Source organism: Cupressus sempervirens, chromosome 2 (assembly GCF_028749045.1).
Source record: "Cupressus sempervirens isolate cs-2001-9-10 chromosome 2, ASM2874904v1, whole genome shotgun sequence".
Lineage (NCBI taxonomy): Eukaryota > Viridiplantae > Streptophyta > Pinopsida > Cupressales > Cupressaceae > Cupressus > Cupressus sempervirens.
The window spans coordinates 603,623,276-603,639,685 of NC_143119.1; the positions used below are offsets into that span (position 1 = coordinate 603,623,276).

A 16,410-nucleotide genomic window follows, 5' to 3' on the forward strand; every position below is an offset into this window, starting at 1 on the left:
GCGAGAGGCATTGGGTCAAATGGTTATTTGCAACCAATGGGGTGTATGGTAGGCTTCACATTCAGAGAGGGCCCAAAAGGTCAAGTCATTGATCTTGGATGACAATTAATGGGCTTGTGTAGAATATGTAGTGGAATTCACCGAGCCCATCATGACTATGCTCCAATTTTCTAATACAAATGCACCTTGTTTGGGGGATGTCTATGATGGCATGGACACGATGGTTGAGAAAGTAAAAAATTGGCCATACAAAAAACATGAGGATGACCTCGTAGAATGTGAAACCTTATGCAAGAAGGTGGAATCAATTATTCATCATCATTGGGAAAATATGACCACGTCCTTGCACCTTCTTGCATATGCCCTATCTCTAAGGTACTATAGCAAGAAAGTACATTTTACACCAAAAAGATTAGCACCATCTAGAGATGAAGTTGCTAATGGGTACATGTGAGCTTTTAGTAGATTCTTCCAAGATGAAGAAGTGGAGGAATAAGTTACACAATAATTTGGCATGTTCGCCTCATGAAGAAATCATGCTTTTACGTAAGGAGGGATGCTACAAGGATTAGGCAATGAAGCTTTGGGATGTAGCTCCTAAATGTGTCAACTTGGATGCAACCATTGAGGATCTCACTCGACTCACTACAGCTTAGGATACATGGTGCATTTAGTGTGAGTGGAACCACTTTGAGTTCAAATGGTCCTGAACTTGAAACAGCTGAAGATGAAAATCCAATAGATGATGCTTTTGATAATCTTTTTGATGATTGATGAAGCATCAACTAAATTTTGTATTGTAATGATTTTCTGGTTCTCATTGGAATCATGCACATAGACAAATATAATAAGGCTTATTTTAATATTTGTGAACTATCAATTGGCATTTATGATTTAATATTTATTTTTGGCATTTGGCAATGATCCATGATGAAGTCTCATGCTATCAAATGATTTAATTTTGTATATTTCTTTAATTTGTTTGTGTTATATATATACACACACGCACATATCCAAATGCATCCAAAAACCCCACAAAAAAAAAAATCATATATCCATGTATTGTGTTCTCATACCTGCATCCGCATCCAAATTCCAACCGGTAACTTGGCATAAAACGATTACCTTTTTTCTGAATTCAAAATGTAACATTTTTTTTTAAATGATGTTTTTCACTGGATCTGACATACCTATCGAGTTGACAAATCTGACCTTTGACAGCCTTGAGCAATGATTTCTTAACCGCAAATTTCCATGCAAAAGGGAATGTTCCACCCTACAAGCATGGCCAAACTGTCATAAGGGAAAAATAGGCGCATAGCATAAATACAAGATATACTATCGCAAATTCAACCAATCAAAATTATTAGCAAAAACTCTACATCTCTTTTTGAAGAAAAGCCCTGCAGTCACATGCACTCAAAAACTGAAATCTAACAAAATGTAACACCTACCCAACCAAAAGACCGAGCCAAATCATTTCCTGTGCCAAGGGGAATAATTCCAACTGGAGGCAATGGTTTGCGATTTTCCAAGAGCAGGTCAGAGACATTACCCAACACCCATCCAACTGTACCATCACCTCCTGCAACCTATCCCATTTCAGAATAACTCTGGATTAAATTCCTCTTTATGGAATCTTCACAATTCCAAACATTCTGGCATTAAAAATTAGCCAGTATAAATTTGATATAGAAGGTTGAGAAATAAAATTGTTCTATGAACTTGATTTCGTACCATAATACGTAATCTATTACGTGTCTCCAGAGCACAAATGTCACCAAGGCTTGCTAGCTTTTCCAAGCAACCTAGCCCATGCTGAAAAAAATCTTCTGGTCTTACAATTGAAAGGTCAAAAACCTGAAATTAATTTTGTTAAAAAAGAATTATTAAATGATAAAAATGGAAAAATAAACCACTAAAATGAGCCATGCATCAATAAAAGAACAACTAGGCATGTAAAATATCAGCCTTACAAGCCCATGGCAATACAGATTAAGGAATCCAGATTCCGCTCAGTTTAAATTTAAGGAGACAAAGTTTATACTGTATGAACAATACTTGTGAAGCAAAAAAGCAATATTAACTCCTTAGATAAGTTGAAGATCCTAGAATTTATTAACTACAAGTTGCTACAAACTAATCATAAAATGTCTACGAATCCAAAATCTAAATCACCCAAGAACGTGTTTTGAAAGATTAATTGAGAAGATTTACAGTGTTAGCCTTTAATCTACAGCATTAAAATAAAACTTATGGTATAGATTGGACAAAGGAAGGCACAACTGCCACAGTCATACAAATAACTACCCTAATGTTATAAATGGATTCTCTCTTGAGGAATATCATCCAGTCAGCCTCATCCTTAGTAGCTTTCAAATAATGTTTGGTACACCCCATTCTTTCATGTGTTATTATTTTCTTAAGGTTCTAAAGTATCTGCCACGCAGTGTACATAACAATTTAGTAGCCTTGTAGTAGGTTCATAGGCTTTCTTATTCTTATTAAATCAGCCTGAATAGGAGCTTATGGATTGCCCTAAACTGATTTTGGCTATATAAATAACCAAAACTCCTTTTGAAACCATCAAAGTGAAATTCTTATCTTACATTTCGAGTTTGGCCTGCTTGAAGTGGATCAGCTATCATTTTTCAGCATTTCAATATTTCTTTTTCAAATTGGACTTGTTTTTATATCACTGTTCTACTCTATGTTGTAGGTCACTGCTGCTCTTGTCTTCAGCAGATTTTTTTTTTAAATTGAACTTGCAAAACATAAAATCATAAAATTATTATTGCAAGTTGCATTAAAGCAAAGATTTAGGCAATGAATCAATGAAATGAAGGAAAACATTTGTAGATACGACTTTGGCAATGATATTTACCAGATCCTTCCAATTCTTTGTTTTTTTTTTTTTTTTTCTGTTGTAGTTTTTTTAACAGCTTTTACCTCTCCTATTCTTCACTAATTTATGTTTGCAACTGCACATATGTTTCCAATCCTATGCTTTTTGAAGGAGGTAACAAACCCTGTATTGATAACAAGATTACTAATAGATGTTACTGCAACTGTCCTTACAGGTGTCCCAAGGTAGGCTGCTGAGAGGCCAAGTCCCTCATCTGCACTCATTGGTAGAGCCCTCAACAGATTATGCCTTTGTAACAATTGTCAGTAGAAAGGGATCCCAAAGAATATTATCTGACAGAGAATGTGTTGCAGGACCAAGTGGACAAGAGGTCAGGCAGGAGGCAAATCTCCCAGCTAGGTATCTCATTGAGTCCTCTCATAGTGGTAGAATGATAATCAATTTCCAAGGAAGGGGATATGTGGCAGATGATCTTAAGAGCATTGGCTTACGTTGAATTTATGATTGATGATAAATTCATCACCACAAATGAGCTTCAACAATTCCTCTTGATGAATAAAGATTAAAAAAAATTCACAAGGTGATGAAGCAGCAAAAGGTATCTGAAATGGGGAACGGGGAGAAGGTAGCTGTAAAATATTGGGCTGAAGTGGACAAGGAAATGGCAAACATGACTCATGAAAAGGAAGAAAAATTGTAAAGGAGAGTGGATGCTTATTGCGAGAGGATTGGGACAAACCCTCGCCAATTGCTTGTGACACAATAAAACGGCAACAAAGTTATGATTCAATCTTAGACTCTAATGTATAGTCCCGTGACTTGTATTTTAGCTCTGGCTTTGACCCAAAGCATGAAGCATATGGTCTGTTTAGCATGAGATAAGGAAGACACAAGTTCTCAGGGATCCAAATGAGTTGAGCAATAACCTAATTGTCAGGAGATTGGGGAACACCAGTGCATCTCAGACTGCAGCTCTCACAGTAAATACTGCAATGTTTATAGAGGTAGTGGTGAGAAATATGGAGGCAGACATTGCAAAGCTGAATGAAGAGAATTTGAAACTAATTGACCATTGCAAATAACTCCTTTAAATTACCGTTCAAACACAACAAATTCTCCAGCAAATCTGTTCACAACAGAAACAAACTATTACAGTTCTAAAATACATCGAAAACCTCCATGATTGCAACAAAAACTAGGACTCAAGTTCTCTCCATCAGAAAAACAAATTGATATAACATTTCAACTCTAAACTCTCAAATGAGCAATCAACCTCCTTTTGTAACTTTTCTAGAGGGCAAAACAATAGTTTCTATGTTCCACAGCGTTTTGGGGACAGGGACAAGGGGCAGCAGGGAACACATTTTCAGGAGGGTTCCTAGAGGAGCATTTTTAGGGGACGATGGTATACAAATTCACATACATACATACATACATACATATATATATATATATATATATATATATATGAATTTTTCAAATATATTAATAAGTTATAGAGAGGCAGAAGAGAGAGATATGTCAATAACTGAAAACAACAATATCATGATTCATATGTAAATAAATCATGAGAATAGTAGTTTAACAGCATAATAAATTTCAAAAAAGCATTATAGTAGTCTCAAAAATCAAAAGTTCAAGGTCTATTAATATCCAAAGGTTTCAAACATATATCCACAAATCTAAATTTGAAAAATCAAAATACGACAGTCTATAAAACTAAGACTCATTTTGGCTATCAATATCCAATGACTTAAAACCATGTGAGTCAGTATCCCCCTTTTGGCAGAGTGGTCATCCAATGGTAGCCACTATGGTCAGTGCCAAATGGTAAACATTTTCAAAGCATATAAAGTACAATCATACAAAGAAATAAAATAGTGCATCTTTTTAATTTCAAAACTTGAGAATGAAACTTTCAGGCATAATCCTGAGACTCAGACTTGGCATCGATGTAATATCAACCAATGCAATACAAATTATCCCACTTTTATGTATTACAGTTTAAAATAGAATGTTTCCAAAAATTACCTGTATGCAGGGAAATCAGTAAGGGTTTTACAAAGTAATGATCCTGATGTTACTTCTGATAAGGTTAAGGATAAAGGCATTGATCTTTCCAGTTCAGTATCTGCTACTATCAGTTCCTATTCTGATTCTGACAGAGATAGTACTTTGTATTCATACCCTGTTGTTACAGTTAGATTGTACCAGAACCCTTGGGTTCAGGAATACATTAATTTCTGTGTGAAGGCTTTGGAAACTAAAATTGAATGATTTCTAGAGCGCGTGGATATGAAATATCTCAAAGAGGACAATGATAAATAGTGTTTTCTGTTGAAAATCATGCATCGTTTTTTGTGAATGTAAATAGCACTACCATTGTTATTGGTGTATTCCAAATGCAGATCCCAATCTCTTATAAATATAAGAGTAGGAGACATGTCTCATGAAGAGACGTGTCTCTATGATTAATCAATATTAGTTAATGTATATTAACAATACAAATCACAATATAACATATCTATTATATATAATATATATGTATAATATATTATATATATTATATACATATATTTATAATATTATATATATATGATATATATTATATCAACATTGTATCTTAAGATTAAATCAATCCGACAGTAGCTATAATCTTAACACTTCCTCTTAGCTAGGGAGGATTTGTTATGGAACACAATATGCTCTCAAGCATATGGAGATATATCATCTCAATGTGATATTCTTGGAATGGTATATTTACGAATATCAACATAAATCCATCAACACACACACACACACAGATATATATAACAAATGGAATTTGCTTCAAATCACTATGAGGCTAAATTTCTCAACATTCCCTCTTTAGCAAAGAGAGAATTAAAGCAATTATAATACAAGATTTGAACACCACCTTAAGTGTGGTCTATGATAGATGTAAGTTATGGTGTCCGGCAAGATCAGGCCCGAAGAACCATAACAAATTGATTTTCATGGTGTCCGGCAAAATCTGGCCTAAAGAACCGCGATGAGTTAATTATCAAGCTGTCCGGCAAAATCTGGCTCGAAGAACCATGACAACACTTGCTCCAACACATTTTGGTGTTAGAAGATAGATCAACTATTGATAAAATTGTTCCCTTACAATAGTTACCTTCTGGTTGATACATTCGTTATCATGACTTCCAACACTCTAGAACAACTTATCGAAGTCTGTCATGATAACAAGTCAACCATTTATAAGATCGTCACCTTACAATGGTTACCTTATGTTTCTATGTGTCAATGAAAGATCGTCACCTTTCATTAAATATCATATGTGAAATAGTAACAACCATGAACCCCATCATGTCCCCATTTTTGCTGGCATCATTTAGCGTGTCGAATCAGTCAATCACAGGCTCTTGTAGACTAGTGGTGATGTGGAAAGAGTCGACCAGCGACTATTTGGCAGTATTTTGTCTTTACAGTTGATTAGTGAATTTGGCCTACGTTTGTTATAAAGTAAAGTTACTTTATTCGGGCCCAGTTTTATAATTTGATGTTGAAATGCACTTTTTATTATAAAGTAATATTTTATAAAAGCGCACTTTATTCCATAAGAATATTTGGATGCTTCTACAATGTTTAAGTGACTTCTAGAGGAAGCTACTGAAAAGTGAATAAATAGACCCTATGGGTCTTGCATTTGATCGTCCAGTTGTTTATCTCTTATCTTGACATCAAATTGTGATTTAGTCACATAGTCTATTGTGGAGCCAAGCTGGTCTATTGTGGAGCCAAGCTGGTCTTCAAATAGTCAATTGATCTTTGGGAACGGAGACTCCTAAGGATTTTGCATAACTAAGGAGGTGAAATATCCTTTCAAGGGTTGCACATTTGGAGGTGATACTTCAGTCACTTCAGCTAGGGCATCATTGGGCCTAATGCTATTTTTAGCATTTTAGCATTTCCGGAGGCATTTTTAGCAGGGCTGAAAAAAGCAGTCCGAAAAAGCAGATCCAAAAAAGTAGTCTGAAAAAGCAGATCCGGAAAAGCAAAGCGAAAAAGCAAAGCGAAAAGGAAGATCCAAAAAAGCAAAGTGAAAAAGCAAAACGGAAAAAAGCAGTCCGAAAAAGTTATTGCTACAAGTCTAATTCAGTTTTCAGAATTTCAGGATAGGGTTAGGAACCACCTTTTTGCTCATATCTCACATCCAGCTGGGAGTCTAATTTTCAGATTTTGGGAGGATATTCCTCCAACCTGGGCGCCACCATTCATGCCGATTTCGGCACCTTGCAGCACAGCATTTATTTTTGCCAGGTGTCGTACAGTTCGTACAGGTACGGCTATACTTGCAGGCCTTACAGTTGCTGGTCTTAAGGACAATTCGGGTTGCATTTTTTATCATTCCATTGCCAACATCCAATCATCAGCACTTGCACAATCTAGGTTCTACATTTCAGTTTGTAGTTGCAAGAAAATTCATAGTTTGTAATCAGCCAGTAAGGGTTTTCTTATTTAATGTACTTCTTTCAGCTTGTTAGTATCATGTGTAAAAAGGAGTACTACTACATTCCTACATCCATTCTTGCATATCAGCAATAGTAGTTCGATTTGGTACTTGCTCACATTGCCTAAGGCTGAAACTCTGCATATCAATGTAATGGCATTTAGATTATTGTTGGATGAATACATTGGCATCATTTTTACATCAACAATTTGAGTGGATTTGTTGCTTAACAATTTCCTATATCTAGTTTTTACTTTCAGTAGTGTAATTCACATTGCATGCCAAGTGTTTGTATTAATGCCACTTGGCTGTAAGTGCATTAATGCCATCTTAGGTTGCACTCAAAGTGTTTGTCATAATTACTAGTTGCTGTAGCTGCATATTGCAAGTAGTTTCAGTCACATATATGCATTGAATATTGTCAAAATAAATTGCACATTCATGTTAGGTCATTGTTAGTCAATTTTTGAGTCTTCTTGCAAGCATTCTCATTGATGCTAATTGATGAAAAGAGTCATCAAAGAAAACTAAAATGCTATATCAGTCATACGACCCTTGTATGTGAGGTGTTTGACAAAATTTCTCAGTTCAGCATCAGAGGTTTTTAGTGGCCTATTGGTAGGGGTCATTACAAACCCAGTCAGAGGGTGGTACAAAGGCTTTCACCTTAATTTTCTCTCACGAAGAGGGATGCATTACAAGGAGTTTCACTTAGAACTTCTCCTCATAGAGAAGATATCGTTCACAAAGGATTGCACCTCGAAAAATTCTCCCTCTGAACAATGATCCTGGGAAGTCATGTCTAGTAGTTACCCCTTTAGAGGCTCTCTTCCCCAAGGATTCTTGTCTAAATCTGATATCTAATTTTCTGGTGATAATTCATTACTTCCTCATGATATACATAGGAGTAGCCCCATCAAAATCATGTAGTCACACACGCATATTTCTAGACTTTCTCTGAGTATCAATCTTCTAAGCTCCTGCATTGCTTTAGAAGAAGTGCCATACTCCCTGTTAATGCAGAAGAATCTCATAATCTCAAACATCAAAGATATTCACTTCTTGAGTCTGACTAATGAATAACTCCTTTAGAGTTGTTGCCATAAGATTGGGTCTGCACTATATTTGGTAAAGTACCAACCTTCTTTTCGTGCAAGAGCATCCTCAGACACAAAGGAAAAGATCAAGGCAATTAACTCTTATAGTATGTGTAGAATTACAAATAATAAGCAAGTAAATATAATAATCAAAGATAATGAATACTTATCTATACATTAACGTTCTTGATACAAGTTGCTACAATGAAGGTCCATATACATCAAACAAGAAAAATGCCTCCAATGGGGAATGAAACATTGGTTAAGCTAATTATTCACCCCCCCTCAATGTAAAATTCCCACTTACATAGTTTTTTTGGTTTAGTTTTTTTTTTTTGTTTTTTTTTTAGTCCAATGAGAGACAATCGTGCATGAATGATATAAACTTCTAACTATGTTAGTCATCAACCTCTATATCTGAAGAGACCATCAACAAGCTTGATTTCAATTTGAATCAAGTTAACCCCAAAGATAGGTAATTGCACCTTTAATTATGGATATCAAACTCCCAACATGATTTGTCAAGGCTTAGTGCATTTCTAGATACCGCATTTCTCTCCAGCATCTTCAAAAATAAATCCTAGGCCATTCTTACTCGACCTTCCTAAGCATATCGTGAAATTGTAGCATTCCCTGTTGCAACCATTCTGCATTCAAAATTATCAGCAATATTAAATTGTTGTATTAAAGATCTTTCGAGGTTCACTCCTCTCTTCTACAAGAAATTATAAATGCAATATTCTCCATTCCACAATACCCAAGTGTAACTTGAACTTTGGATTCTCTATCAACACAAAGTTCCAGTCTACCATCAGACACTACAAACTCAAAATTTCAAGCAATCATGATTGTAATAATGTATCTAAATTTGGCAAGGTTAAACCCCACTCTTCTCTAGAAAAAGGTTGTTTGTATATCCATATCTTCAACACATTGAGGTAAGAACAATAGGTTCATGTAATAAGGATTTGAAGAGTAGATGGAATATATATATATATATATATATGTTTGTAAATTGGTCCAACCAAACTTTGGTTGCAACGCACTTCAACTGTACAACCACAAATTGTCGCATTTGATTGAGGACAAGGATTTGTTAACTATTGTCAGTCTAAACTTGCCGGTACTTTCAATAATTTAAATTTTTATATTTGTTTTATGCACCGAACTAGATTATGTTAACTCAAATAGAAAATCAAATCTAGCAACCGCTATGTGTGTATATATCAATCTTATGAAATAATCAGAGTTTGAAATTGTCGAAGAGTATCATTGTCACGAAGAGTATCATTGTCATCTTCCTCTCTACAAATGACATTACCATCCGACATGTTTATCACATTTAGAGGCAAATCCAAAAGTTACTACCCTAGTTATTTTCCTTTCTATGGACTTGGTCTGGTTGTGAGGAATTTATATTCCTTTCCTGTATTGTTGAGAATCTAATAGTGATGTACTTCCTAAAAGAATAATTCTTCTAAATGTTTCTCTACCTTGCTACGCTCGTCGGATGCGAGGGACACTCTGCTTGTCAATATTGCAAAGACACTATATTATTGCTCTTTAAATTTCCTAGGTCAAATTGGTAATTTGTAGTGTGTGTTGTGTTACTCCACATTCATCTAATTACTAGTGATCTTGTGCATTAGACAAATCACTATAATCTGAAGTTGTTTATTTATAAAGATATAAATATATGGCATGTGGGAGTCTTACTACGATTCCTCAATCTTCCCCTAATTATCTGCCAAGGATATCATGCAGACTGAACATGACTGGCCATTTTTGTTTTCTTGTATGTAATTCAAACTCTTTTTATTGATCCACCACTTATATTTCTTCAATGCCTTTCCTCATCTTTCTTATCTGCTTAAATACATGTCACCATTGTGCTTGTCATCAATTGGATGGGGTAGAGGAGCCATCATGTTTCTGGAAGACACATTGCTTCCTTGCTTTCCTCCTCAAGGAGTTTGATGCGGTGTTTGAAGGTCAAATGCCAATGTGGCATTTATTTATTAATTAAACAATAGTTTCCCATGCCTGTCTCTTTTCTAATTATTCAGTAGTCGCGATAAACAAAAATATGTTATGAATGATTAATGGTTTTTTTTGTGGATCAGTTTCACTATTCTATGGACTTCTCCCTTGTTTGATTTCATGCTGAACTCGTATATGGTTTATATATTTATTTATTTGTGCAATCTTTAGATGTCCTGCTGATTTGATGATGATTGGGATTTTATTGTAGGTTTCCCATTTCTTTATTCCTTAATTTATTTTGTGTGTTCTTGCCTATCGCCACTATATATCCCTCTTGTTCACTGACTATATGTATAGTTTTTCCAATGATAAAAATTTCCAACAAAGATGGTGTGAGCAAGAAGATGTAGAATTTAATTATTGTTGTTTTCCAACATCCAATTCCAGGACTCAAACCTTCAGTGTTATCGAACACAAGGTTTGGCCCCATACTAATCAGCAACGTGGTACAAATCATCTATAAGAGTTTGTGCATTGATGCTTATTTATTCCTCTCTGTGTCTATGTCTATTGCATTGATTGAGTAGATATAGCTTCCCGCTAACTAGGTAGATATGTACTATTATATTGACCATGGTCTGTATGTTCGAGTGCACCTAGAATTCCTTGAATAATACCTCTATACTTGATATAGCTTTTTTATTATACTAAGATACTGAATATTGTTCTTTAATTTCTCTGTCTATGGAACACATACCTCTATACTTGATATAGCTTTTTTATTATACTAAGATACTGAATATTGTTCTTTAATTTCTCTGTCTATGGAACACTCCCGCTCTTGATCTTCTCCTTATCTGGTGTACGTACAACCTATTCTATCACATGCAAGTTGTGATCTCTCTATATGGATTGTGTTGCTATTTCTATGGACTGTGATCTCTTTGTATGGTATGTAGTCTCTACAGAATCCCCTTTCTGTCGTTCTCTTTCTAGCATGCCTATAACAATAATTTCCCTGTGGTGATTCTTTGTTGTGTATCCATGTACTTTGCTAACAACGTATATAGGTGATTGCTCTGCCATGATCCTTCAATAGTTGTTGCTAAATCCATAGATAGTCATTCTGATAGGCTCTCCCTTCACATCCTCTTCTCTTATCTCCTTTTTTCTATGGTATCCAGCGATAGGATTCCCCCTCATTCGTTGTCTTTGTCTTGGCTTCATTCGAGCTTTGTTTGATTCCCCTGTACTCTAATTCTCCCATGGAATATGTATCATTTCCTTATTATAGGTACTGTTCCATTTAATATTAGATATATTCTGTGCATTCTGAGTTACATTCTACATGAACGACAATTTCTCACTCGTATATATAATTTCTTATTGTCTTATCATCCAGGATATCATACCAGATAATTATTTTTGGTCTACTTTGTCATGAATAATCTTTCCTTAAGTTCATTTCCATTTGCAGCCTAGTGCTCCGATACCATGTTGAAAATCATGGATCGTTTTCTACAAATGTAAATAGCACTGTCATTGTTATTGGTGTATTTCAAATGCAGATCCCAATCTCTTAAAAATATAAGAGTAGGAGACATGTCTCTACGATTAATCATTATTAACTAATATATATTAACAATATAAATCACAATATAACATATGTATTATATATATATATATATATATATATATATATATATATATATATATATATATATAGTATAATTATAATATTATATATATGTGATATATTATATCAACATTGTATCTTAAGATTAAATCAATCTAACTGTAGCTATAATCTTAACATTTGTTGTATGGGTTGGTGTGGCATCTTATTAATACCTTGATTTGGAACTCATTTATGGTGGTGACTTAATTTTTTACTGCTATAGCTGATGCCTTTTATTCTAGTGATTTTGTTGATGAATGGTCTTTGAGCATTCATGTGTACTTCTATTGCTCTACCGGATTTTGGGATTCCTTGTAATATCCTCAAATTAGGAAAACCCAAATTTTGCCCTAGATTAAAGTTTCTATACAACATCAAGTAGGTTTTTCAGGGCACCTTGTTGTCCTCAATTTGTGGCAAGTGCAATTTTCTCATGAATTCGTAGGTATACCCTCTTTGTTTTAATGTATTTGTAAAGCGTCGTTAAGGCAATTCATTATCCTTGAATTGTAATCTACGTTTTGTTTAACTTTCATGTCTATGGAGTGTTTTCTTTTTGTTGTAAATAGTTTGAATATTATTTTTGCCTTATGATAATAGCCCTTGAAATCTCGTTTCGAGCTAACTTACCCTCAAACAGAGTTGTTTAGCTCAATTAGGACAAAAAAGGTGGGGTTTCTCAAGGCGACATGTCATGATAAAAAAACCTTTGAAAGTGAGCTTTTCGTTGGTAATTGCAAAGAATAAAATTATATTTAATATTTAAAGCAGATTTCGACATCCATTTTAAAATTTCAGCTCATTCTAAGTTGATTTGACCATAGATTTTAATGTTTTATGAAAAATCGTCTTTTTAAGTCTATTTCCATGTTACTCAAAAGAGAACTATAGTTATTTATTAAAATTTAATTGCTTGAGACATTTAAAATGCATAAAGGTGGGGTTTTTATCACTCATAGCACATATCAACATACAAAACACCTATTAAAAACAGACTAACAATAAATATAAGTCTTCAATGCATATTGGTAGACTTATAGGAAATAACATTTTATTTTATCACTTAAAAGTTTTTAAGTGGGGAAATTGAACCCAAAAGCACATGTTATTGCACTTTAGAAGCTCATTGATATGTTTATTGACTTGGGTTAGGATTAAAATGCATATAGGTGGGGAATTTGAACCCAAAAGCACATGCATTTTTTAAAACATGTGTTTTTCCTTCCCAAAAACACTTCATTACTTCTTTAATAGAGGCTTTTTGATATGTTAATGTATATGGTGGGCTTTTGAAAGTTCAAAACACATGCTTTTCTCTTTAAAAAGCATGTCACTACTTATGTGTGCATGTACATGCATATAAGTGGTGAATTTAGACCCAAGGGCATATGCTTCTGAATTCAAAAAGCACATCATTACTCCCCTTGAAAACATTTAAAATTTTCATATGGGTGCCAAATTTAGACCCAAAAGCACATGTTTTGAGCACCGAAAAGTGCGACCATACTCATTTTATAACCATTGAAAGCAAAGGTACCAATTTTAGGTTGTAAAGCACATCCTTTTCACTTCTAAAACCACATCTTTACTTCATACACATGCATTTTTCATTGACTGGCAATTTTTTGCAAGAAAGCGTGTGGTTTGGTGCTTGAAAAGTGCGTCTTTACTCATTCTTAAAGGCATTTTTTATTAAGCAAACAAGAATGACAATATTTGAGAAGAAAGCATGTTTTTTTTAACTTGCAAAGAATCACAAGATTCGTGGTCAAAACTCAATGATTTTTGCACTCTATAGGGTCATTTTTGCATTAAATCTCCCAAGGATCATTCTTGGCTATCCAAACATGCAGATTAAAGAGGATTTTGTTCATTTTACAGCCCATTTAGGGCATATTTACACCCAAAAATGCCTTGTGTTTGATCAATTTTCTTCATCAAATCTTCAACTCTTTGCCTCAAGGTAAGATTTAAAGCATTGCTTAGCAATTTCAGGTTGTATACAATCCTTTTCAAGTTGCATCTAATGCTTTGGATGCCATTTTTAATATACATTGCATATTGCATATTGCTTGGTCAAAACGGTTGCTAGAATGATGCATTTTAAATCTCCAACTTCCCACCCTTGCCAAGCTTCGAATTTTGACTCAAGAAATGCATTCATTTTGTGAAGATTGAGTCAAGATTCAAAGTATTCATGCAATCATTCTAAAGCTAATAATCTCTTTGGAATGATTTTCAAATTTTGCGTAAGAGATTATAAGACTTCTTCCCTTGCTTCTTGAGGAAAAAAAGGTAAGATTCATTGCCATTTTCATAGGGCTTTGTTATATATAGTTCTTAGTGCCTCTATACAAGTCTTTTCATTTCAATTTCATAGTTACATAATGTATATGATGTTCTCCTATTTTTTGTCTAGATTCTTCAAGTTGCATGTGCAAGTACTTCATCTTACTTGTTCATGCAATCGGGATTAAAAAACGTGTTCTTGGAAAACACTCTTATAAGAAAGCTAATTTTGCAACATGCTTTTGCATCCAAAAAGTCCACCTTCACGCTTGCATGCTCTTCATCCGCACTTGTTATATCGCTGCCCTCTGACTTAAAACTCATGATGGTGGTTGCTCGCACATGTGCTTATGACAAAAAAAAAGTTGTTATAAGTAGATGTTGTTGATATGTAAAACAAGTTTTGAAGGGCCCCTAAAACCCTGTACATAAGTAAGAAAGATAAGTGTTAAAAGCCCGAACGAACAAAAGGATAGTGAACAAAAAGTCCAACAAAAAAGGCCATTAACAAAGGGACAGCCAGAGAGACAAAACACTAATTAAAACAACAAAAAGAAAACATTAACCCATTTTTAGGAGGAGGTTGGTAGGCTCCTTTTCCAACAAGTCCATTTTCCCAACAGCCTCTTTGATCTCAGCAGTTTCATTGTTGCCCTCCAAGGCTTTCTTCTTGTTGGCTTCGGTCCTTTTGCCAGGTCCTTCAATGTTCTCTACACCAGCACCACCTTCCTCTACAATAACCAACGCCTTTTCCACTCCAGGACCCTCCAGCCTACTTATAAGAGCCTTGAGGTTCCCGTTGGATGCCTTTAGAATCTAATAGCTTTGATTAGCTATGTCCCTCAGAGCAGACAGAATGCATTCCACTTTGTTGTAAGGTCCAGCACCTTTGCTTCCAACCCGTAGAAGGCAGCCAAATCCACAAATTGGTTGGAGTCAGCATTTTCCCCATCCCTTATAGCCTTCTTATTATTACCTTGCATTTGGCAAATTCTTTCATTCAGCCCATTAATCTTATGGTACATCCATTTTATGGATCTGGAATTGTCAATCATACTGCTTTTTGTATTATTGAGGACATTGATGTTATCTTCTTTACTAAAATCACTCATAATGATCATTGTTGGGTCAATGAGCTTCTAAAGATCAATTTTTCCCTATATGTCTTCATGAATTTGCAAATTAATTTTTTCTCTGGCTATCCCTAATCGAATACTCTCCATATTCATATTTTTTCCAAGTGGTAACCCTCCCTTTAGAAGAGACTGTGAAAGTGTTTGTCTGGTCTTTCATCGAGTCATCCATGGGATTAATAGGGTTATCATTCTCCTGTTGATCCTCCTGACCCATCTCTTTGCTTGGGCTTTTCTCCCTACCCCCCACATTTCTAGCTTCCTCCTCCTGACAAGGCCTCTTATCCTTATGTTGAGGGCCCTTCCTCTGGTCAACAATTTTAGCCTCCAAATCTGTGTCCATTTCCTCTCCTTCCTTATCCGCATCCTCAGAGGAAGACACCCTCCTTTTCTTCGAGGGCTGCTTGGATTTGTCACTTTTCCTTTGTTTTTTAAAAGAGTCCTTCTTCCCTACAGCCACCACCTCCTCAATATTCATGTCTATGTCCTCATCATCATTGAACTTGTCCTCTGACTCACCAAGGTTCCTTGAGCTATGTTTACCTAGTGAAGCTTTGGAAACTCCTTTTTGCAGTTGGGTTGTATGAGCTTTCACCTTGTGTCATGTCCCCATTTTGGAGGCAATTTGATTTAATTAATTTAATTAATTAAGTTGTCCAAAATAATGAATATTTTATGAGGATGACTAATTAATTATTTTAATTAAATAAATAAGTGGTATTAAGTTAATTATTTATAAAGTTATCAAATAATTTAATAAAGTGACTAGAATTATAAAATATTTTTAAAGTCACTTAATAGATAAAATAAAATAATGTTCTAGAAGCTTCTGGAGAAAGTGGAGAAAAAGAATAAATAGGCACCCCGGG

At 34.8% G+C, this 16,410-nt stretch overlaps 1 protein-coding gene across 2 annotated transcripts in view; it reads right to left on the reverse strand.

Moving 5' to 3' along the window:
- Nucleotides 1–16,410, reverse strand: part of LOC149574841 (diacylglycerol kinase 4-like) — a 313,933-nt gene that overhangs the window by 279,138 nt on the left and 18,385 nt on the right. For both annotated transcript variants that reach the window (XR_016360102.1, XM_089814678.1), the window contains exons 2-4: nt 1,738–1,860; nt 1,455–1,592; nt 1,191–1,276 (exon numbers count right to left, since the gene is read on the reverse strand). Coding sequence is in view for 1 of the 2 variants with exons in the window: in XM_089814678.1 (XP_089670804.1) it covers nt 1,191–1,276; nt 1,455–1,592; nt 1,738–1,860 (347 nt within the window). In the remaining variant the exon portion in view is untranslated. The remainder of the gene's footprint in view (nt 1–1,190; nt 1,277–1,454; nt 1,593–1,737; nt 1,861–16,410) is intronic.